Raw genomic sequence first — 23,797 nt, forward strand, 5'->3', positions numbered from 1 at the left:
ATTCTGTGAAATTTTCCAAGAAATCTCTGGGGAAATACTTTACTATATGGAAAAAACACTTGTTGCACTACAGGGCTGCACAGTAAGGATAAAATGACTGACATTACTGTGCTGTTGGCACATGCTTTCCGACTAGACCTTTGCTTCAGCTGTGCCGGGTTTCCATAGGGAGATTTGGATTCTTAATCAAGGAACACAAAAAAAGGGTGAAATTCAGCTCCTTTCAAACAATATAGGGTCATGCAGCAAGACAGTAGTCTTAAAGTCTGGATCCTGTCTTGACAAGGTTTCCTAAATCCCATTATCCCTGTCCTTGCCTTGGTCATATGAAGTGTGGAATCTCCCAGATCTGGCAAATAGTTTAGTTTATAAGACAAAGCCAAGAGGCTCACTGCTAAACTGTATAAGGCACCTGTACTATAGCAGTGGTGAAAGAAAATCCAGCCCCTTTACTAACAGTAAAGATGAACTTTATTAGGGGTGCCTGGATACAGTTCCATTTAAAAAGAGTCCTTTCTTGAAAATATTTACTGTAATGAAGAGAGACTTTGGATATCTAAATTTATTTGCTACCTGTGAGTCACAGGCTACATGCATACTCTGAAAAGCTGTCTCTCTTTTTTCTGAATTACCTTCCATATTTCAAAATAACTGGGCCTATTTCCCAGCCTATTGATTTAACAGAATACTTTACCAAGTTACACATATCATAATCTCATTGGTTTATGCTCATACATGAAAGTAAAAAGAGAAAAAATCCTACTTGCATATGATTCTGGGCAATGTCATTAACTCTGTGAAATAAAGAGGAAAAAAATGTGACATATGACCATATTTGAATGGAACTGAATGGAACAAGGGTCAATTCAGGGTATTCTGTACTATTCAAATGTGCATACAAAGAAGTGCTATCTACCTGTGGTTCTAGTCAGGCACCCACCACTCTACATGTGCTAATGACTAGTTATGAAACCTGCCTTAGTAATAAATCCAAGTTAAATGGAAAATTCAGGAGCAGACCCACAAAGGAAGAAGTAAGACCTGAATAACTATTTCTTGTTCCCATGTAGTTCATATTGGCTAATATGATAATAAGATAATTATCTTTATAAAACCTTGGAATATGGTAAGACTTTAGGACCAAAAACTGGTAGGCTAATATTGAGTTACTAGGATGCTTTTGTGTGTGTGTGTGCTGGGGAGGGGGCAAAACCATGACTTAAAACTCTAAATGGCACAGTATTTTCAAATGTCTTTCTTCTGGTAAGCATTTGAATTTGATACTCCTGGTATTTAAAGTGACATCACTCATGTAGCACATATATGAGATATTTTGGGGAGGGAAATTGAACCAAATGTAAGACATTTAGCAGAAGTTAAGTTTAAATATGGAGATAGTTATAAGGTCTGGTCTGTGAAGACTGAGGGATAATGTAGTGCTTTTCTGGCTGCCAGATGGCATCACAGCAGCTTCTATGTCTGTTATACAAAGTTATTCTAATGCCAACCATATATGAAGTGCAGTACCTTTAGGTAATACAAGGTTTCCAATAGTATGACTTGGATCTTTGAACACTGCATGTATTTTTATTTTTGACATTTGAACAGTTAACATTTATCACTCATTGATATGATTAACTCTACCTGGAAGAACTGCTTTACCCAAACTGCATGAAATTCTAGATGTTGTCAAAAAAAGAACACTTCTTTCATACCTTCCTTGCAATCATGTTTATTTTCATGCAGAACAAATCCATTACGGCACTGACACATGTAGCTTCCCATTGTGTTGACACACTCATGATGGCACCCGCCATTATCCTTAGAACACTCATCTTTGTCTAGCAAAGAGATAACCCCATAGATTAGTAAGTAACTTTAAAAACAAAGGATATCAAAGGAGAGTCATTTAGTTGTGGTTAACACTGGCAAAGGGTAAACTAAGTCACAGCTTTCTGTGTTCCCAACATAAAACAAAAAAAAATCAAAAAATTTATAGTGTCTTAGTTCTACCCACTCCTTGTTTAGCTTGGAGCCTTGTGCCATGAATTGTTTCCAAGATCATTTGCACTAGGGTGACAACATGTAGTCCTCTTTCATTCCTATGCTGGAGAAGTTTTGAGTAGGGCAAAGGAAATGAAAGAATCTTTTTCCAACTAATCCTAAACATTTATAGCCAATTTTTAAAATAAATTAAAAATTGTGAGTAGTTTGATTAAATGCAAATAATGGCATTTAAGTGGAGGGAAATCCTTCACTGTATTAACCATGTTGTATAGGCAGAGGCTAAACACAAATTTCCAAGATTTGTGTGTAATCGTTTTTTAAAAATCACTCAGTATAATTACTGTAGTTGATTTTTTTCATTAACTTTGCAGTTATGCTTAGCATTAATAAATATGAACATTTTATAATATTTCAAGACAGAATAAGGCATCTTTAGACTATCCTAAAGAAGAAACAATTTATATATTTTAAATTAATCTCCTCTAGCAGACCAGTTTATTAAGAAGTAATTCTGTAAAAGGGCTTTTAGTGTGCTAGAAGTAAAGGTTAGAATAGGAAATATGAACTTTAAGAAATAGCCAACAAATTCACTACAGGGAAAAAATCCCAACTATATTAGCAGGCAGTCAATTCAGTGAGAGGCATCAGCCACCATATTATGCTGCTTAGCTGTCATTCCATGACTGGCTTGTCCTTTGAAGTAAAAACCTGGCCTCTGCTCCTGACACATACATATGATGACACATCACTCAGACCTTCCCCACTCCCATAGCACAGAGAACAAAAAGGACACACGGCAGTCACATCAAAGGTCAGGCTGAATTCAAAATTTACACTGTCAACTGATTTTTCTAGTGAGAATTTGTGAGCTCATGGTGGCATACAAATAGCAAATTTTTTTTTGCTTTTGTAATCAAATCAATATTCCCCCTATGGAGATGGGTTTAGGAAAGACATTTTTATCCAAGGATCTGATAGTAATTTTTATGAATGCAACTATTTTTCCCATTTTGTAGACTGATAACACGACATAGCACATATATGCTATGTCTTATATTGCCAATTCATGCATTGGCAATATCAGAATATTCCATATACATACAGGCAGTCCCAAAGTTCTAAAGAATATATCAGGATCAATATATCTGCAATTTATGTGTTCTCTACCGATCCTTAACACTTCCATTACACTTTTAATACTTACTATGGAGGCTAAGCAGAGGAGAAAAAAAGCATAGAATAAAGAAAATTTATCTCTAAAAGAGCATCAAACATCAAAATATATAAGAAATCAGAAATTAATAGAGAACTAGCCTCGTAAAATTAATTTTAGAGAAATTCATAATTTGGCAGTCCCATTACCTTAATTGTATCAACAGTGACAATTACACGTGGTAAGTTGTGAATGACCTATGCAGAATGGGTGAATGGTGAACCATACTTCCTACTACCATGCTGTCAGCTACCTGCATTTCCTAATTCAGACAGTCAAGCAGTAGATGATTTAAATTTATATTTTAACACACCTTTCCAGGGGCTCTTAAGATGCTTTGGAAAAATACTTCTTCATGAGTTGATGCAGAAATACACTTCATCATTGTTAAAAGGAAAGAGCCAATTTAAAAATTTCTGGTGCTAGAATTACCCACTCTGAAATAGACACATATTTCCTATAAAAATATTTATCTGTTGTTTGCTTGGTATACTTAAAACCTGATATAGTGAACTTTAGTTGTACTCTAGGTCAACCAGATTTTTGAGGGTTGGTTGGAAATCTAACAATTGTAAGTAAAGTAGTTTAGAAAAAATTAGTTCACATTTGCAATTGACTGGTAAACAGGTTGCTCAGTGACAAACCTATCGGGGCAGGGACTGCCTGAGTCATCCTTTTATTTGGATCTGTTTAGACTACCATACATGAGAGATATAAAAATGTTAAAAAAAAGAACACAAGTTAGTATTGCTGAACTTTTAAACCTACTGTCATTTTATAATGAAAACAATTCCAAACCATAAAATATTTCTAACATTTAAACTTCATTCTAGTGGAAATCTCATGTTGCTAGGTGATATTTGTAAGGAGAGTTATTTTCTTTAGATTTGATAGAACATAATCTGACTTGTGGTAATGGTAAGTAAACAGAAATAAAGTTGAAAGTGAAACCATTCATATTTGAATAGTAGTTTTTTGTAGCCAGTTTTTCCTATTTCTGTTGTGCTGGAAAAATAATTTTTAGAGGAAGAAGAATAAAATGAGGAAGAAGAGGAGGAGCATGAAGATTTTATATAGTCATATTGTCTAAGTATCTATTATTTTTCAGTGTTCCAGTTGATAAATGTTTCCTGTCTTCTTCCCTGCATCAAACATTGCTTAATACAAGCAATATCATGTGAAAATTGAGTTATCAAATACACTGCTAGAATATATGTATAGGTTAATCTAAAGCTTAGCTAAAATTCAAAATTGGACAAATCAAAATAGAAATTAAAAGCAGCAGGTAAAAGTCATCATCCCCAGCAAAGTAGCATATAAAATCGTACTGGCATATGCCAAATAGTCAATATGAAAAGACAAAATTTTAGTAAACATCGGAATACTTGGAATTATCCAGACTTTTTAATATCACGCAAACAAAGTTATTTATTTAACTTAATATCATAAAAGATGAGTTCCACAAATATATTCTGAACTTATTATAAAAGATCATCAAACTTGAGGAAAAAAAAAAAACTAAGCAAATATAATTCTGTTTTCACTTTCTTTCCTTTTATCCTCTTAGGACACAAACTACTAATATTTTGAAAAATGAAAATCCAAAGAAAGAGAGAAGGAAGGAGGATGCAGAGTTTTAAAAATTTCTCAGAAAGTCTGCATAACAAATTCAATAACTGAGAATTATATCAATGATTCATTTGAAATTTTCTAACATTTTCATACTATAGGCATGGAATTTAAAAAATAGTTTTTATTAGTAAGAGAAACAAACATTTTATTGAGTAGAAATCAAAACATTTAATTTTTGCAGGTGGAAATTAGCCTCCTTCTTTGGAATGGACATATCTGATTTCCATTCCTTCATGCTAGATGAAGGAAAGGTTCATTATTATGGAAAAAGGAAGTGGCATTTTCCCATCAGAGGCCTGGAGAGTATCCTTGAGTCTATCAGAGGCCATCAGTCTATGAATAATACATACTGGATGGGACTGAAGTGGCAACCTATATTAAGTTTTTGAAAGATTCAAAAATAAAAATTTTCTCTTTGCAGAAAGTTTCCTTGTCTGTAGGAAAAAGAAGTAAAGGGTCCACGCACCAGAACAGAAACACATGAGCAGATATACTTACAATAAATGCTAAAATATAAAATAAACAGATCACGCACACTCATGCATACACACATACACCCCATGCATGTGTGCATGCATACAAGACACACACAGGTTTCAACACAAAACTGTTGAAAAAATAATCACCTTCAAAAGAGCTCTGATAAGCTCTACTGAGAGCAACGACAGACAATTTGCTCTTTCTAAAACATGCAAATATTTAAATATCATAAATCATGAAACTTGGAACAGGATTCAGAATCATAGGAGAGCTTTATTTGAAATTAATCACACTAACATTTAAAGTTTTGTTAGAATAATATCAGGTTGAATTTATTCTAAAAATATCTATGACCATTCCATGAAAGAAATGGTGTACAGGAGGAACAATGTAAAGAAATATCTATAAACACTGAAAGGTAGATAAGATGAGGAGCAGGTCAGTTGAAATCACTTGAATACAGAGGTAGAAATATCACACAAATCATTTTATCTGACTCCTATATTTGTTACAGACAGAAATAAACTGGGAATCAAGAAATCTGGGTTTTACTGCATTTCTGCTACTGTGCAGGTTACTGGGTCCATCAGGAAAAGATCACATTCCCATTAAGTTACCTGTGAGGGGGACTGCCATTTAATGAGGTTATCCTTCAAGGCATCATTGAGTCTTTTCACCACTACCAGGTTGCCTAAAGAAGGTGGAATGTCTATGCACAGCTCTCACTGCCTGAAGTTATTTGTTACATTATTCCCAAATAATGAACAGTGTGATTAAATTAAAAGTCCAGTTTCCCAAATGTTGCTGCTTTTACATGCATAAAATCCTACTAATATTTCCTTTAAGTTTAACCTATTTAAAGAAAAATAATTTTGTTCTGAGTAGAATACAGTTAATTTTGCTTAATCACTTAAAATAAGTAAACTATATCATGTATACTTATGCAGATTTGTATACTTGTGTTCAAATATAACATCATATAAAATTAAGTTTGGTTTTACTATCATAAAAGTAAAGTAATTATTGTTAATCTAAAAACAAACTTCATTCATTCCAAGAAAATAACAGTATTATATTGTTGAACCAGATCTCTTCTAGAAAATGCCTATGCCATTATATTCTGAATTACATAAAAAATTTAATAGACAAGTAATTTTACATCATGTTCAAATAGCCTTACTTTTATAGTTGTAATTTCCTTATTTACTTCGATATTATTTCATTATATTGCTTTATAACATACCCTTAATATCAGAACAATATGACACTAATTTTTATAGAGGAGCTTGTGGATATTCTGCTATATAAACCAATCACTTCTAGATTTTCAAGCTATAGCATTTTTCATGACTAATTTAAGACATTAAATAAGAATTTATGTGATGGTTTCTTACTTTGATGAGCATAGAAGTGACAGAAATCTGTATTAATTATTTTGCTAAGAAGTTCTTAGTGTCATTTTTCCAATTCCATTTCTTAGGTCTATAAAGTGCTTATTTAAAATCAGAGGCTATGTGCAAAAACAAGTAAAATCTCAGTATGATTATTTCATTAAATAATTGTATTTTTTAAAATAATGCTATGGTTTATTTCATTATATTCATTAAAAATCTGAATACATTTCCTTGTGTTTTTTCTTTCTTGATGTATCACTTAGTTGCAAGACAGCTAGAAGTTATTTTTAAATAGCTTTCCTTTACAAAATATATGAAATCACTTATAATAAATATTGTTTGTTTTTTAATTGAATTTCTTGATAATATTTCTGGGAAAAAGTATGCTGAAAAAATAGCTAAACATGGTATATTTCTCATTATGTTTTCATAAATTCATAATCACTTCTAAACTTTTTAGAAAACTGGTTATAAACAGAACCACTTAAGATTAAGTCTCCAGACAGGGTGGGAGGGAGACGCAAGAGGGAGGAGATATGGGGATATATGTATATGTATAGCTGATTCACTTTGTTATACAGCAGAAACTAACACATCATTGTAAAGCAATTATACTCCAATAAAGTTGTTAAAACAAAAAAAGTTTGTCTCCATCAAATGTTTCCGGAATAACACACACAATACAGCAAACATTTATTCAATTGTCTATAAGATATTATAAATTAACTATAAAAATAAAAATTAGAAGCTTTAACTAAATTCAAAACACTTGTATTAATATTATTAATTTGTATTAATATTTATTAACTAATTAATAAATAGATGGATTTAAAAATTTCACTCTCAAAGATCAAAGTCTATTAGGTAATGTTTTCAAATCTAGAAAATATCTGGGGTAAAAGATAAGTAGAAATATGATGTGTGTTTTCCTTTTAAAGTTATTTTTATATTTAAATCAGATGAAAACTGAGAAAAATTGTGGTGAAACTACACTGCACCATCTTTTCACCTTAACACAAACATTCTAGGTATTTTAAAATAGTATCGTTCAGATCTGTTCCCACCCACGTGCTTAGCTGTATGCACAGTGCACATATAGCTTTATACCTAGATTTCCATTAATATTTTATCATATACAACTTTTTACACCATGAAATCATTAAACCATCCTTATGGTATGGAAGAGCTCACACAGTGCATTTGAATGTTGTTTAAAATTTCTGTCACTATCACAGTATATTGAAAATCCTTCTTCCAGATTTTGAAATATTTCTTTATGAAAGAGTCCCAAGAATTGAATTTCTGAGCAAACAGATTAGTCATTGTAATAATTCGTGATTCCTATGTTAAATTTATTTCTAAAGAATTTGTCACAATTAATGCAGTAATGCATTTTATCAAATCCCCAAGAGTGAATTTTAACATAAAAAAATCCTTCAATTTTGTTTGTGAAATACAATATCCCCATGGTTTACATGCCTACTTTCTAATAAATATGATGAGTTATTTGACTTTTAACACACAATTACACTTATAGCATTATTAGAACTCTAAAATGATATTTTCAATGTGAATAGAATCTATATATTACAATGGATGATCTTCTGTAAATTATGTTTTGGTAAGATGATCATAATCAGGACATTAAGTAACACTGCCATCTCTTTATTGTACAAAACAAATATGTTTTTATCTTCCCTTTTCCTGAGCAAACATCCTCCCCACTAGCAGAAACTCCCAAGAATTTAAATGTGAAATAGATCTAATTACTTATCCAGGACTATAGTATTTTAAATATGAATCTGACAAACTGCCAAGACTTTTCAATGAATCAAAAAGAAAACGCTGAATGTTTATACTTAATTATCTTGGACTTTACAAAATAATAATCTAATAAAGAAGTGAAAAGTATATCTATTGTTTTCCAGGTCACAGATATGTTGAACATAACACATAACTAATACAATTTGCAAAGGACGTGATCATCTCTTATGGTTAAGAGAACCCGAGATGAACTGGGGTTAAATACTTTGTGACACTGAACAGTTAGAATATTACAGTTTTACTTTGATTATTAAAGAGATAATGTATGCCTGCATAATAGGTTCTCAGAATGATAGCTACAACATGAGAATTTGGGGTTTAATTTTCCCTGAACTTCATTGTTCAGTTTACTTAACAATATTGTTGTCCTAACGACACAGACAAATAACCTGTCTTTAGAATTTGGGAAGTTTTGCCTGAACATAAATATCAGATAATGAATTTTAGATACTCTAGGGAACTTTAAATTTACTTATACTTTGTCACCAGTATATGTAGCATGCCTCTTTTAAAAAAAGTTTTATTAAATACAATGAGTGATTAAAGTATAGGATCCTGAATATTAATAATATAATAAAATCTATTCACCTTATAATTTTAATTTTTAAAATAAATATTTAGGTGGTTCTAAGATAAGAAGCCATATCTCTAAACACTGGATCACCTAAAATTTGTAAACTACATAATATTTATAGAATAGTAAAGTCTAAGGAAGTCTTCCTTTCATTGAAATAGTATATTAAAATGCTACTTTGAATAACAAATCTTAAATGAATGCCTGAGAATAATTTTATTTATTTATTTATTTATTTATTTATATTGAGGTATAGTTGATTTACAATGTTGTATTAGTTTAAAGTAAACAACATTGTGATTCAATATTTTTATAGATTATAATCCATTTAAAGTTATTATAAAATATTGGCTATATTCCCTATGCTGTACATTACATCCTTGCAGCTTATTTATTTTATACATAGTAGTTTTTACCTCTTAATCCCCTCCCCTTATCTTGCCTCTCTCCCCCTTCCCTCTCTTTACTGATAACCACTAGTTTGTTTTCTATATCTGAGAATAACTTTTAAAAGGCAATTAAATCTGAGGGAAGGAAGCGAATGAGAACAAGGGAGCCAAGATCCATTGTATTTTGAATGTTACTTTCATATATGACTTGGACCTCAATGGAACTTGTGAACCATTAATTTCAATTACACTGAAAGCCCCAAACAAACCCCAGGCACTGTAAATCTCATTAATCTTAAATACATGGGGACTGGAATAAATAGACTTTGAATTAACTCAATCTAAATTACCTGAAATTAAAACATAATTGGAATTCAGTTGCTTTACATTGCTTGCCAGTCTTTCAGGCAGAATAGATTGCTATATCTAGCAAGGCTTATTACAATTTTATCTATTTTTGAAGTTTCAGAGTAATATTTTTAAAAGGAACAATTTTGGAATTGGGAAAATAAGGGCATTTCACTGATGTTTCTATCTAGTTTCTTAAAATTTAGGGACTTTTAATCAAATTTCAGCTCTTTAAGAGGGAATTTTTAATGTGAGTTGGTTCAACTAAACATTAAATTCCAAATGTAGACATGTCAACTGCTAAATGTATCTGATAATATATTATTTTTAGTAAAAATATAATTTCCATATTTCTAGGCCTCTTACTGCAATTATTTCTATAATGATGAGGTAAAGTATGATTTTAAATGTCTGCTTAATAAAAAGAATGAAAATATAATAGCAAGAAGAGGAATAATAAACATGTTGCTAAGCAGTAAGAATAAAAAATATGTTGCTAAAATGAGACCACATATTCCAAATACAAAAATAATTTTGAAAAAGTCTGCCACTTTTTGGAAGTCTGGTATCATTATTGCTATCCACTTATAAAGTCACTGTGTGAAAATATTACCATAATAATTTTGTGTTATTTTTACTAGCCTTTGAAATATTTGATGAGAATTTATGTAAGATCTAAGTGTTGGAGAGCTGCATTTCATCAGGGCCATTCTTATTAATATCTTAATTTAAAAAAAGTATTAAACTAGGATAAATGTTCATGCATTCTATGTACCTCCAAGTTCATTTACAGAAAACTGGGAAGAATGGATAGCATACAATTTAAGCCAATCCATCTTTAAAATCTGTAATATACACATGCAGCATGAGAATACTGATACCTGAGAAGAAATGTGCTTTGAAGCCCTTCTTGGATACAGTATTGTCAGATTTGAATTCAATTCTCATATTGTTGAACTGAGATGTGATCACGTCAGGCACTTCAGCACCACAAAATTTGCCATGCAATTTAGGCTCGGAAGAAAGACCACTCCAAATCTCCACATAATCGTATTTGCAAACCTAGAAATAAACATGGTTACTGTAATCACCAGATTTGAGAGCATCAGATGATTGACATTTATTTTTTTTTAATTTGTTATGTTTTTCCCTCTTTACTCCTGTGGTAGTCAAACTGGACTTAACAGGTCCAAAAATCAAGAAAAATTGTCCAAATATGAAGCAGAAGGCATGATACACAGGTGAGAGAAGATTTTGCTCCGAATAGCCCCAAGAGATGTATATACAAATGTATGCTTTGTATATATGTATTTACAGCATACATGTTTCCCAAAAAATACAGACTTAAGGAAAACTGAGATGAATAATTGTTTAACAAAGCATATGATTGAACTCTGGGCATGATGTGTACTTTGCAATATGTCAACTCAAATTACTGGCTGTGATATTAATTAGGTGGTAAATAAGCAAAATGTTGCTAGGAAAAATGAAATAAGTTTTCTATCTACTTTGTTACAACTGCAACTTTTATTTAGAGAGGGCTCTGACACAAGATGGGATAATGTTACCAAAGCTAAAGTTGTTTGATATTGACTTTCCTTTTAGATATCAGTAAAATGAATAAAAGAATGAAGTTATAACTTAACCCAGTATTCTATAAGTCAAGATTTTGCTCATGCCTTTATTTTAAATATTCAAGACTTTAAACTATGAAAATGCACAGAATTTTATTAATAACGTTCCACACAGTAACCTCATCATAAGTTTAAGAATTCCAGGATATGTTACAGAGTTTGTAAAGGGTCCTTCCATGAATAAAGACTGCTACCATGAGAAAAATGCTTTCAAACACAATGCCCCATTTATTTTAAACCATCTACCCTTCTTCCTCATAAACATAAACGTTTATCCTTCTTAAGAACACCTATCAATTAGTGAATCAAAATGCCATTTCTGCCACAACCAACAGCTTTAGGGAAACTGAGAAAGTAGAAGCCATTCACATTACATTGAAGAACTGGCAGGGAGATTCCCATTTTCAAAACGTGTTGCTCATATGAAAGCTGTTCTAAGATTACTATAAAAATATGTTCTTAATTTTAATATTTCCCCAAATTTAAGGTAATTATTAAAGAAAAATGATGTTTCATGTGGATAAATTATGTAAGAAATATAAATTGCAGTCTTTTCCATCATAAAACTTACATGATGTAAAGAAGATCTCAAAAGGTCCATTGAGCTCTAAAATTGTACAATTCTCTGAAATATCAGTGCATTACACTTCATATTTTAATTTCCTTTAAGGCAACACAAAAGTCTGCACTTCTTTTTAACTCAAAACCACAGAAGTGCCTTGACTACTACAAATAGAATTTTTAAAAAATGATTAAAAGAAAGAAGGATAAGTGGGAGGGGAAAAAAGAAGCAAAGATACATACACAAAGACAAAATTACAGTATAAAACCCACAAATATTACCAACAATTATTGCCCAGGAGCACAGATACATTATATTTCTGTTCTCTCAGTTCTTTATGAGTGTTCCAACAGATATACATCAAAGACAAAATAATTTTTGAGTGAATTTTATCATACTTTTGGATCTCGTTCATTTTAAAATAAACACAGGAAAAAAAAGTTTTTGGGAGGAAGGATGTGGGAGTTAGAGAAAAGAAAAGAAAGTAGAAAAGCTGAAACAGAACAAACATTTATTACATTTTCTCTAGACTTAATGTTGACCAATCACACAAGACACAGTTCTAAAAGTTGTCATCTCTAGGCCTGACATTCCATTTGAATTTGGTGTGTGTGTACTAGCACATAGGAATTCTCAAATAAATGATTTCACTTGTTTAAAAGTGATCACCAGACAGAAAACTGGACGTTTACTATGGTAAGCTATAAAGGCAAAGGAAAGATAGTGTCAACTAAATACATGTTTTATTGAGGTTAAAAAAATTTCTTTCTTCTTCTCTCTCTATATTTCTCACTTTATCTGTGAACCATAAGCATACTCATAATGAAAAACTACTTATATAATGAAAATATACCCATTTCCACAAGTGAAATATACCAGGTTTTCCCAAAAAGGTATTTTTGTTATGACTCAACAAGTGAATTTTGGTTTATTTTTTCTAGAAAAATCTATGTGACATTACCCTAATATTTTCATAGTACTTTAATAAATCAGGAAAATGCTGGGGGGTAATTTTCAATCTCCCAGAGACAGTCTAAAATATCATCCAATGCCAATAGGAATTATAAGCAGTTGCAGAAATGAGAAATAGAGCAAAGAAAGACTACAGCGTTTATACTGTTGTACTACTGCAATTTTCCTTCCTCCCTTCATTTTTTCCTTCCTCCCTTCATTTTTTCCTTCCTTCCTTCCTCCCTCCCTTCCTCCCTCCCTTCCTTCTTCCTTCCTTTCTTTATTTCTTCTTCTCTATCTCTCTTTCTTTTTTTTTTTTTTTTTTAGTTTACGAGATTGCCTTTAGGGATTCCTAAAACACTTTATAAAAAAATATATTTATTATTCACTTACTTCATTGCCCTCCAATTCAAAAAACTCAAACTTCATAGAAATTCTGTACTGTGTTGGTGCCACCACTTGCCACACACAGTGCTTGTTGGGAGGGTACTCCTTCGGCCAGCCTGGAGTGGTTATGGTGCCATTCAGTTTTGTAAGAAGTCCACCGCAAGCCGCTAGAAAGAAAGAAAAGGGAAAGGTTTCCCCTAATAAATCTACTCCCTTCTTAGCATCTTTCCATTGATAATCAAACATCTCAGCATTAAATTTCAACCATCTTCTGGATTTTTCAAAATCTAGAAAGCTGCAGTCTCTATTCCTTAGTCTTTAGTACAACTATTTTAATCATCTAATCCAATTTATAAAGTGTTATTTTGTAGCTTTGGAGCGAAGAAAATGATGGCTGTACATTTTAGATCACTTCAAAGTTGGGCGAGCAATATAAAGAAAACTGGGGGTCAGATTTCTTATATTTTAAATGCGTATAATAATATCTACACCATACGATTGTTGTGAGAATTAACAAAAAGATACATGTAAAGTACAATACAGCATGATGTAGTAAGACCAAAATCAATTGTTTATTTCCCCAAACTCTTTTTTTTTTTTCCAAGACAAGGAACTTGTTACTTGTTTCCAAGACAAGGAAAGAGTTACTTGAGCTAGCAGGCAAGGTAAACTATAGTAAATAGAGCATATTTGTTATTCCAAAAACTCCATTTAACAACTGGTTTTCTTTCTCTTTTGGATGATCTATTTAAAAGAGGTACTATTTATGTTACCTCTCTTTCTTATTGATAGTGAAATTAGGAAAATTAGGGTTTCAAAAGCAAGTTAAGTGAAATGAACATATTGTACACAGTTCCTAATTAATTCCTAGGGAGTCAAGAGTTAGCTAAAGTAACTGGTCTCTTGAATTGCCTTTGTGTATATAGGCATATGTATGTATATGTGGATATGTATGTTAGCTAATATAAATATTACTATATTTATAAATATATTTTTTAAACTACCTGTAATCTCAGGTTTACCATATTTGGTAAGTTTCTAAAGTGTATTTATTTTTAGTAGTCACGTGGAAATAACAGCCACATAACTTCATTATTATCTGGAATACAATGTCCTGTGTTTTAAAGATACTGTATTTTCTTCATAACTGTGTCTATTTTATTCTAGTATAAGAGGAAGGCATAAAAAGAGAAAGAGAATGAGACTACATGGTAGAACGAAATGGGTAGGGGTTTCAGGCAGGGAACTCCACATGCAAATCCAGTCCCACCTTCGCACGTCCTTTTGTCAGGTCCCAGCTCATAGCCAGGCTCGCAGGAGCACTGGTAACTGCCCAGTGTGTTCAGACAACGCTGCTCACAGCCTCCACGGTCAGGCTTGGCACACTCATCTTCCTCTATAAAAATGGCGACAATTAGACAATTGATTTCTTCAACGAAGGAACAGGAACAATTTGCAAGCCCTTGACTGATGACATACAAGAACCCATGTCACTGCAATCTAAGAATTGTGTAAGAACCAGAAGGACTGGGCCAACTGAAGATCACCTCATCTCAGACACAGTATGTTTTTTTTCTGAATTTAAAGTTAAAGAGGATTATTAAAACCTAGAGATTTTTCAGAATGGAATAGAAAAACTTACTGAAAAAACATGGACTCACCTGCACCTGTTCATTTCATTGTATAGTTTGCTAGGTAGCCTGAAGAAATGCTTTTAAAGTAATATCATTATTAAGAAATAAAATATGGTGACTAAAAATTAAAAAGAAGGAAAACTATGAAACTTACTAGACCTCTTTAAATTGAAAACATTCACTGTTTTCTATATAGATATGTTGATCCAGAAAATACAATAATTCCATATTTTTGTAAACAGAAACTATTTTAATTGTATATGGTAACATGAAATATATATATGAAATAGACATATGAAAAATATATACTATTTTAAAAAACACATATGACAAAGTACTCCATAATCTCACTCTTTAGGAATAACCTACTGTGAGTTAGGAAAACAGCAAACAATATTCCATGGAGAAATTATGCATCATCCAAAGACTAAGCATTTTGTTAAGCAAATACACAAACATCACATGAGAGACTCTTATAGTATGTTTCTTCTACTGTAAAATATAACATAGAGAAGATTTAAAGCATGTAAATGAACATTTTAATGAATACTTGGGATACATATAGTAGAAGTGCCAAGGTTCTCTGCCTTTCAGTTCAAATGGTGAGCATCTAAGTAATGCTCAGGAAAAATCCATTATATTACTGCTCTTTGAATAATGAAAATATCTAGATATTATTCACACTAAATTTTGACATACACTACTGAATCCATCACTTATTCTTTAAAAATTATTATAGAGAAAATTTATTTTCTCTTCCCATAAAAGAATTTTATTCTATAATAACACACTTAACCTAAGTGCCTATGAATTTTCAAAATACAAATCTGATGTTATTATTTGCACTAAAATAGCTTTCTTTTTACCTGAGGAATACACACCAAACATGGGACATGAAAATAAACTAAAATTTGGTTATACAATTCAAAATTAAAGCTGATCAGTAATAATGTCAAAAAGACATTTTAGGGATCAGAATGTTCTACTAAGGAGGCCATAAATTATTTCTAATGTGGTAGAATTCTGTTCTCTAAGGGATGGTTTAGAAATGCTGCCACCCGGAAATAAATTGATAAACTATATATCAGTAATCCCCTTCTGGTTATGAACCCTTTGTTGACTATATTGCAAATATTTTCCTCTTGTCTGTATATTTCTGGATTTTGCTATTTTGACTATTTCCTAAAAAACAGGTGGTAGAATATCCTAATGGAGTTCCTACCCTGTGCTACAAATCTCCAAATTCCAGTTTTTTAACCAGTAAACTATTTCATCAAAAACCATCAAAATATCTTTATGAATAGTGCATACTTCAATCTTCAATATTACTTTATTTCTCCCCTAACTCAAAGCTAAATACCACATTTATCCTTGACAGAGAAAAGCTTCCACTTTAAATGATTTCAAATTACCTTTAAAAAAATTGGCAGCGAACCCTGCTTTGTTCACAGTTCCATCAGAAACAAACTTCATCCACAAGGTATTGGAGGTAGATCTGATATCTTCAGGTTTATCATAACCACAGAAACGCCCTATTAAAGGACTATTTTCACTGGTTCCATCTCGAACTTCTAGGTAGTCATAGGCACAGTTGTCATGTCTCTCAATCTGTAAGAGTAAAAATATGTGATCTATCTCATTAACAGACAAAGCTATTTCTATAAAAAGTATCATGTATTCTCAGTGCCATAGTACTAACATGGCCATATTACTTATACCAAAAGAGAGCATTTCTGTTGAGTGTGTATGGTAATATCTACACTGTCCATGAATAAAGGATTATTAATCTGGTAGAGAGACAGAGGAAAAAATCTATGAAAAAGTGCTTCCACATGCACTACGATCAATAGAAGTTAACTGCCTTTTAAAATAAAATAAAAATACAAGTAGTAATTCTTTGGAAAATAGAATTTAAGAGAATCCAGACTTATCATTAGAAATCTGGGCTAGATATGCTATAAGCAGTGCATAATTTGTTCTGAAACATAGTTATAAAAATTGCTCATAGTTGATCAAAAAAATCATTATTTTATCAATAGAGCTGCTGAATTCATATTATTGACAAATGTTGCACTATTTTAGGTTATACATATCTTTTTGAAGCAAAATCTGATAACATGGGATTACATTTCTTCCTAGTCTATGAAATCCTTTATCCATAGTTAGAATAGCTTTGTGTGGGAAGACTACTCCATTGTAGAACTAGCACTGGCCGCCCCTCTCAGGGTAACAGGCATGTTTAGATGAGCCTTTTACCTTAACATATTATTCTCGACCCATGCACCCTGGATGTATTCAATCTCTTTCCTAAACAACTAAATGCAAATATTAGCTCAGACTATTGGATTTATGAAGAAGTGAATGTTTGTAGACCTTTGTTTTAGCCCTAAACTTCTACAAACAACAAAACAAAATTTACAAATTTTTTATAAATTATAAGACAATTTCTAAATAAATTCTTGCTTTTTTATTTTCATAGAAAATGGGCCCTAACTCTGAAGTCTTAATAGAGTCAACTACTTATTAGGTATTTGAAGCTGGAAAGCACTGACATCTATAATTATAAACCATGAAAAGTATCACATGTTGTCAACCATCATTCAACATACAATTCACTAATTTATGGAATTCTCCTATTACAGAACGAATGTCAGGGAACACATTCATTCTATGAACTACAACCTGTATGCATGAAACTGCTGGTATAGTTGGTTGAAGAAGTCATTTCCTGATTTGTCAATACATTAACAATGATAGTCTTCAAATTAGGCAGCATAAGGACAAACAGAAAAAAATAGATTTTGAAGCAGGTTTGGTTAGAACTAAGTATTGCACTTGCTGCTGCCCTTTTCCCAATCACAAATCAGAATTCATTCATTTCTTCAATAAATATTCAGTGCCGGTTCTGTGCTGTGCACTCTTCTCACTGCTTAGTATGCATCATTCATCAAAATAACAGAGCCTTGCCCTGCTGGAGCTTATACTGGTGGGTAGACAGCAAAGGAACAATAAACAAGGTAAATAATAATCATAAAATATTAGAAAGTAATACATTCTATGGAAAAATACAAAGTGAAACAAGATAGGAAGTATGAGCAGTGGGGGTGGCGGGCGTGAAGGTTGCAATTTTAAATTGCTCCTACTATCAGTAGGAGCTCACTGTGACTCATAAATCCAGATTTTTCCCTAAAAATGTATTCTCTTCATGTGTGGAATTATGGGAAAGAATTGGAAAATATTTAACATTAAAAATATCTCATTATTTAAAGCATACTTTTGAGACAGTAGCTGTTAAATAGAGAGGTGAGGGAGAGCTAGCAGTCTCACTAGGAAAACAATTAGTCACTGGGGTGACAAGGCCAATCTGACCAGCTATAACATACCTTCTTCTCTCAGTCTTTAATACAGTCCCTTCAAAATCAGAGTTCTCCATAAATATGAGAACATTTCCAGATGGCCAATGTCTATTCATTGGTTAAGGGGACATATAAAATAATATCTAAAACTCTCAAGGTGTACAACTCGATAAAAGGGTAAGCAAAACTGAACAAACAACAAAACTGTAGGAAAAATAACCAAAGGTCTCAGCAAGTCAACCTATCTATCTTCACCTACTTGAGCAGCACAGAATGAAATGCTTGCAACTCATGAATTATATTGGAAGGGGGGAAAAAGTTAATTAGAAGAGGAAAGGGAGTGAGAACACACAATGAAGAAAGTAGCTGCTTGCCATAGAAAGTTAATTAATAGAAAAAAAAAATCACGTTGCTTCATATCAGAAGCCATACCAGAGTAAAAAATAAGAAGGTTAATTAAAATGGGTTTTTAATTACTATTTTGAAGAAATTACTGCTTTTGAAAATTACAGTATGAAGAAAACAAGAGAGACACTGTTGAAAAAAAATTACATATGATCAGTGATTAAAAGGATATAGGATAATGGGTATTTCCCTGTATATAAAACTCACCCTGTTCCTTTAATAGTTAAACAATAGATCTCTTTACATTTTAATTTATAGTGTATTCACTGGTTACTTAGTAAAAATTAGAGCTTTAAATATTTTATATGATACACAAAGTGTAAATATCTCATGGGTAAAATGAATAAAAATGACCAATTTTAAGATTGATTCCACCAGTACCTATTTATGAATTACATCTTACTTATATATTAAGTATTATGCACCTGGTATTAGGGGTAAAACAATAGAAATATACACTGTAGTCTCACACAGTAAATGCCATGGTTGTTGACCTAGATATCATATCAATGACCTCCATGATCTTTGTTTACATGTTTTTCCAGTTTAATTATATTAATCCTAATTGCAATACCAGCACAATAAATCTGCTCTATTGGTGTTAATTATAATTATACCTCTTCAACTACATCCACATAACAGTAATGATGGTGAGCACAAATAGGAGTTTGATTTATTTTATTTATGTTATTTGTGTAACGTTTTCTCCAGCAGTATTGATTACTTTATAAATTAGTGTAAATATAGTTGAAGAAATAAATATGGTTGAAGCTAAAAAGTGGATAAGTTCATTGATGTTATGCCAGTAACCTTAGGTACCATGAGAAAAAGAACACCAAAGTCAGTAATTCATAAAAAAAAGAAAAAGAAAAACAGTCTCTTCTTGATTTAAAGCATGGACATGTAATAAATGTTTGGTAATGATGATGCTGATTCATTACAGACTTTAAGGTAATCAGAACACAAACCATATAGGAATGTGGCAAGTTTATCATAACGTAAACAGACCTAATATGTATATAGAGAAAACAGTGAAAGTGACATTAAGTTCTGAAGAATTTTTTAGAAAACTGATATATAAATGATATTGGAAGTAAATCCAAATACACAGAGAAGGAAGAATAAGTACAAACCTTAGCCAGAAGGGATTAATATTACATTTCATTACTAAGTGGGGGGGTCCATGTCTTTACTGGCAGGTTAGAGAGGAAGCATCAAAAAACTGAGTTATTTTATTTAGCAAGAACTAAAATCAATTAAAAGTAACCTAAAGTAGTCAGCCTCTCATTCTAACACTGCCAACCAGTGCAGAGCTTTGTGGTCAGTGCATGTGGGGGAGCTCTAAGACTGAAGGAATGCCAGCCCTGGAGTGAGATACCATACCCAGGCTCAGGGGCCATTCACACACTTTGCTTTCATTTTACAATCAAATTTCCAAATAAATATAACATTGCAAAAACATCTACTGCAATACCTACTTATTTGTAAAAACCTCTGAAAACTCCAAAGTTTCTAGGTAATAGTTTCAGTAAAAGCTCTCCCGTACTCCCTGAAAAATTGAAAATAAAATTACCATATGATTCAGCAATTCCACTTCCGGGTTTTATATTTGGAAAATTGAAAGCAGGGTCTTGGAGAGATACTTGTACATCCATGTTCATATCAGCATTATCCATAATAGCCAAGGGGTGGAAGCAATCCAAATGTCCATCAGTGGATGAATGGATAAGCAAAATGTGGTCTATACATAAAATGGGATATTAGCCATAAAAAGGAAGGAAATCCTTTCAAGTGCTATAACATGGATGAACCTTGAGGATATTACACTAAGTGAAATTTAAAAAGTCACACAAAAAGTCAAATATTCTATGATTTCACTTACACGAGGTACCTAGAATAGTCAAATTCAAAGAGACATAAAGCAGAAGAGTGATTGCCAGGGGCTGGGGGGAGGGGGAAATGGGAAGTTGTTGCTTACTGGGTAAAGAGTTTCAGTTTTGCAGGATGAAAAGTGTTCTGCAGGTTGATTACACAACAATGTGAATGTACTTAACACTACTGTGTTATACACTTAAAAAATAGTTAAGATGGTAAATTTTATGTTATGTCTCTTTTACCATAATAAAAAAAGTCTTCTGTGAGTGTTAGAATGTAATTTCAAAATATAATTCATACTATCAACTCCATAAATGATTTAACTTTTATAGATAATATAACTTAAAATTCTATACATTTAGAACAATGCTAAGTCATTATTTTTTGCTTTGAGGTAAAATGTTAAAGAAAAGTATGACTAACAAAAACAATCAAGATTAGCATTTATTATTAAAAATAAATTAATTTTAATAATGAGAAAAATACAGTAAGTTTAAGTAATAAATGCTATGACAAAAGGAATTTTAAATAAAAAGGAAAAACGTTTAATAGATGATTATTTTAAAATGTACCACTGTCATATTTAATATTTTATTAATTAGTATTAGTTTTATTATTACTATTTAATACTTAATGAATATTGATACGTATACAATTAGAGCTCAAAAATGGAGGAGAAAAAACAAAATGCTCAACCATGTGAAAATCAAAACCATAAGGCTGGGTTAGGTCTATTTTTATATGATTCAGGTTTCTCAATGCTGCCATTTGATTTTTTTTTTCCTTCATGACACAATTATTTTTTACTCACTTATAAATTTAATAAATATTTACTGAAAACCTATAATGACCAGATAATAAATATATACTTGACAGTATATAAACAGTGATGAATAAACAGACATGTCCCTGACTGACAGGCATTTATTGATTAAACAACTCAAATGTACAAATGACAGTAGTTATGATGGGAAAGAATTTATTGCCATGAGAGAATTAGATGCCTCATTTTGCTACCAAGACCTGGGTGTAAGAGTGCCAGGCCATGGAACTGGTATCACTCACAGTCTACCAATTAAGAACGGTGTGACCTTGGGAAAGTTTATTTAATCTAATCTTTCAGAGCAGAATGATAGCCTAAACTATAATTCTGAAGAGCTACTTACTTCTCTTATATAGTCATTAACCAATATACATTCTTAGCCAAATATCCAAAGATAGTGCAGGGCAAGCATTAAAATGTTAACTAATTAAGATCTTGTCTTGGCTTCCTAGTTCATTCACAAAGACTAGTCTACTTAACTTAAACTAATATAAAATATTTAAAGGAATTAAAGTATTACTCTTAATTAGGTAATTCACAAAGTACAGTTGACCCTTGAACAACGTAGGGGTTAGGGGTGCCAACCCAGCACAGTTGGAAAAACCGCCAACTGCTATCTCTGCCTCAAAAACAAAGGAACTGATAAATGACTCACCCAAGGGAAGGAGGCTGAAATAGTTTGGAGAGGTTCACCACTTAAACCCTAATTCTTCTGATTCCATATATTGTGATCTCTAATCAAACACAAACTTTCCCCCACACTTAAAGATCTGTAAAATGAAAATAACAGGTACTATGTTTATTTTAAAAAGTCTACATATAAGTGGACCCCTGCAGTTCAAACCTGTGTTGTTCAAGGGTCAACTGTACCAAGATAAAAAATTTTCGTATGTAGTTTAGAATGTTGCTAGTAATGACGGGAAAGACTATAATATACTATGGTTTTCAAAAGGAACATATAACCAAATCACAGTGTGTAGAAATATTGATAAGTACCTCAAATGTAATCCCACTTAAATAAATGTATGTAGGGATTTTAATTAAACATAACTAAGCTCTGGGTTTATTTCACTTATTTCCTGCTTTATTGACATTTCTTTGAAGTTGTACTATAAAGTCTCCCCAACTTTTTCTCTTATGTATTTCTGCACACTGAAAGTTCTCAAGTGAAATAGTAGTATAGAGGCTTTTTTACAAATAACACCACTGCTGAAGAGAAGACGGTCCTTCAAAATGATTTTAGACATTATCTACATTCATGTACAAACTCACTTCAGTATTGGTCTTAAGAGTCAACATACCAGTAACTACTAGAGAAGAAAAATCTTCCCAAAGGTGATGATTACAGAAGTATTAGGACTCTATTACCCTCATTAACAAAAGCACTTGTTCAGATTTCTTTCTGTACTTACATTAAAATCTAAGTAGCATTAGGAGAGGTGAATATTCATGACATAAATTCACAGAAAGGCATAAATAATGAACAGCCAGTAAGTTCTTTATAGTAGATTTCAACAGAACTAGCTTATCTTAAGGGCCCTTTTATCTGAAAAAGGGAGAGAGTAACATAGGGAATAAAAGAGTTACAAAAATAGAAAGTGTTTGAAAAAGTCAAAGATTGATATCAGTGAATAAAAACAGTTTTGTCAGAGAAAGACACAAAACACTGAGAAATAGTGAAGACCTTTTTAAAATTATACATTTTAAATATAAAATGCATAAGCTGTATATTGAAAATATGTTATGTAAACAAAAACAAATCGATATAAACAGATAACTGAGTAACTGAAACAAACCACCTAATGACCACTAGACCAAATTAAAAATATATACAGTTGATTCTAGTATTAGCAGTAGTTGAGTTCAACAAAGTCACTGAAAACACTGAGTTAGTGAATACTGATACATGACTCCTGGAGAAATACAGGGTTAGGTTCCTGAGAGCTTCTGGTCACAAAATTTCTGTCATCATATCAATACTTAACCTTGCTTTATGTGTGTTTCTGTTTAAAGGTACCTTCACAGATATTCCAATTCATTAACAGTGAACTCATGGCCAACAGTATTATAACGCACGCCTGAAAGTCTAACACAAAGATTTTCCCCATGAGGCACATGGGGAGTAGTGTTTGATAAAACTTTAAGCAGAGGAGTGTTTGATATAACTTACACTGTGAAAGTATCATCCCAGCTGTTGTGTGGATATCAGGATATGTAGGGCAAGTGTAGAGATGTGAAGAGCTCACCAAAGTTCCAAAGCAAGAGGCAGTGATTAGAACAGTGGTGGCCAGAAAGTAGGTATAAAGTGG

General features: G+C 32.0%; 1 protein-coding gene across 2 annotated transcripts in view; it reads right to left on the reverse strand.

Moving 5' to 3' along the window:
* Positions 1–23,797, reverse strand: part of TLL1 (tolloid like 1) — a 237,100-nt gene that overhangs the window by 30,880 nt on the left and 182,423 nt on the right. For both annotated transcript variants that reach the window (XM_059923965.1, XM_059923964.1), the window contains exons 13-17: positions 16,442–16,637; positions 14,666–14,791; positions 13,402–13,562; positions 10,743–10,923; positions 1,716–1,841 (exon numbers count right to left, since the gene is read on the reverse strand). In XM_059923965.1, the coding sequence (XP_059779948.1) occupies positions 1,716–1,841; positions 10,743–10,923; positions 13,402–13,562; positions 14,666–14,791; positions 16,442–16,637 (790 nt within the window). The remainder of the gene's footprint in view (positions 1–1,715; positions 1,842–10,742; positions 10,924–13,401; positions 13,563–14,665; positions 14,792–16,441; positions 16,638–23,797) is intronic.

Source organism: Balaenoptera ricei, chromosome 5, assembly GCF_028023285.1.
Source record: "Balaenoptera ricei isolate mBalRic1 chromosome 5, mBalRic1.hap2, whole genome shotgun sequence".
NCBI lineage: Eukaryota > Metazoa > Chordata > Mammalia > Artiodactyla > Balaenopteridae > Balaenoptera > Balaenoptera ricei.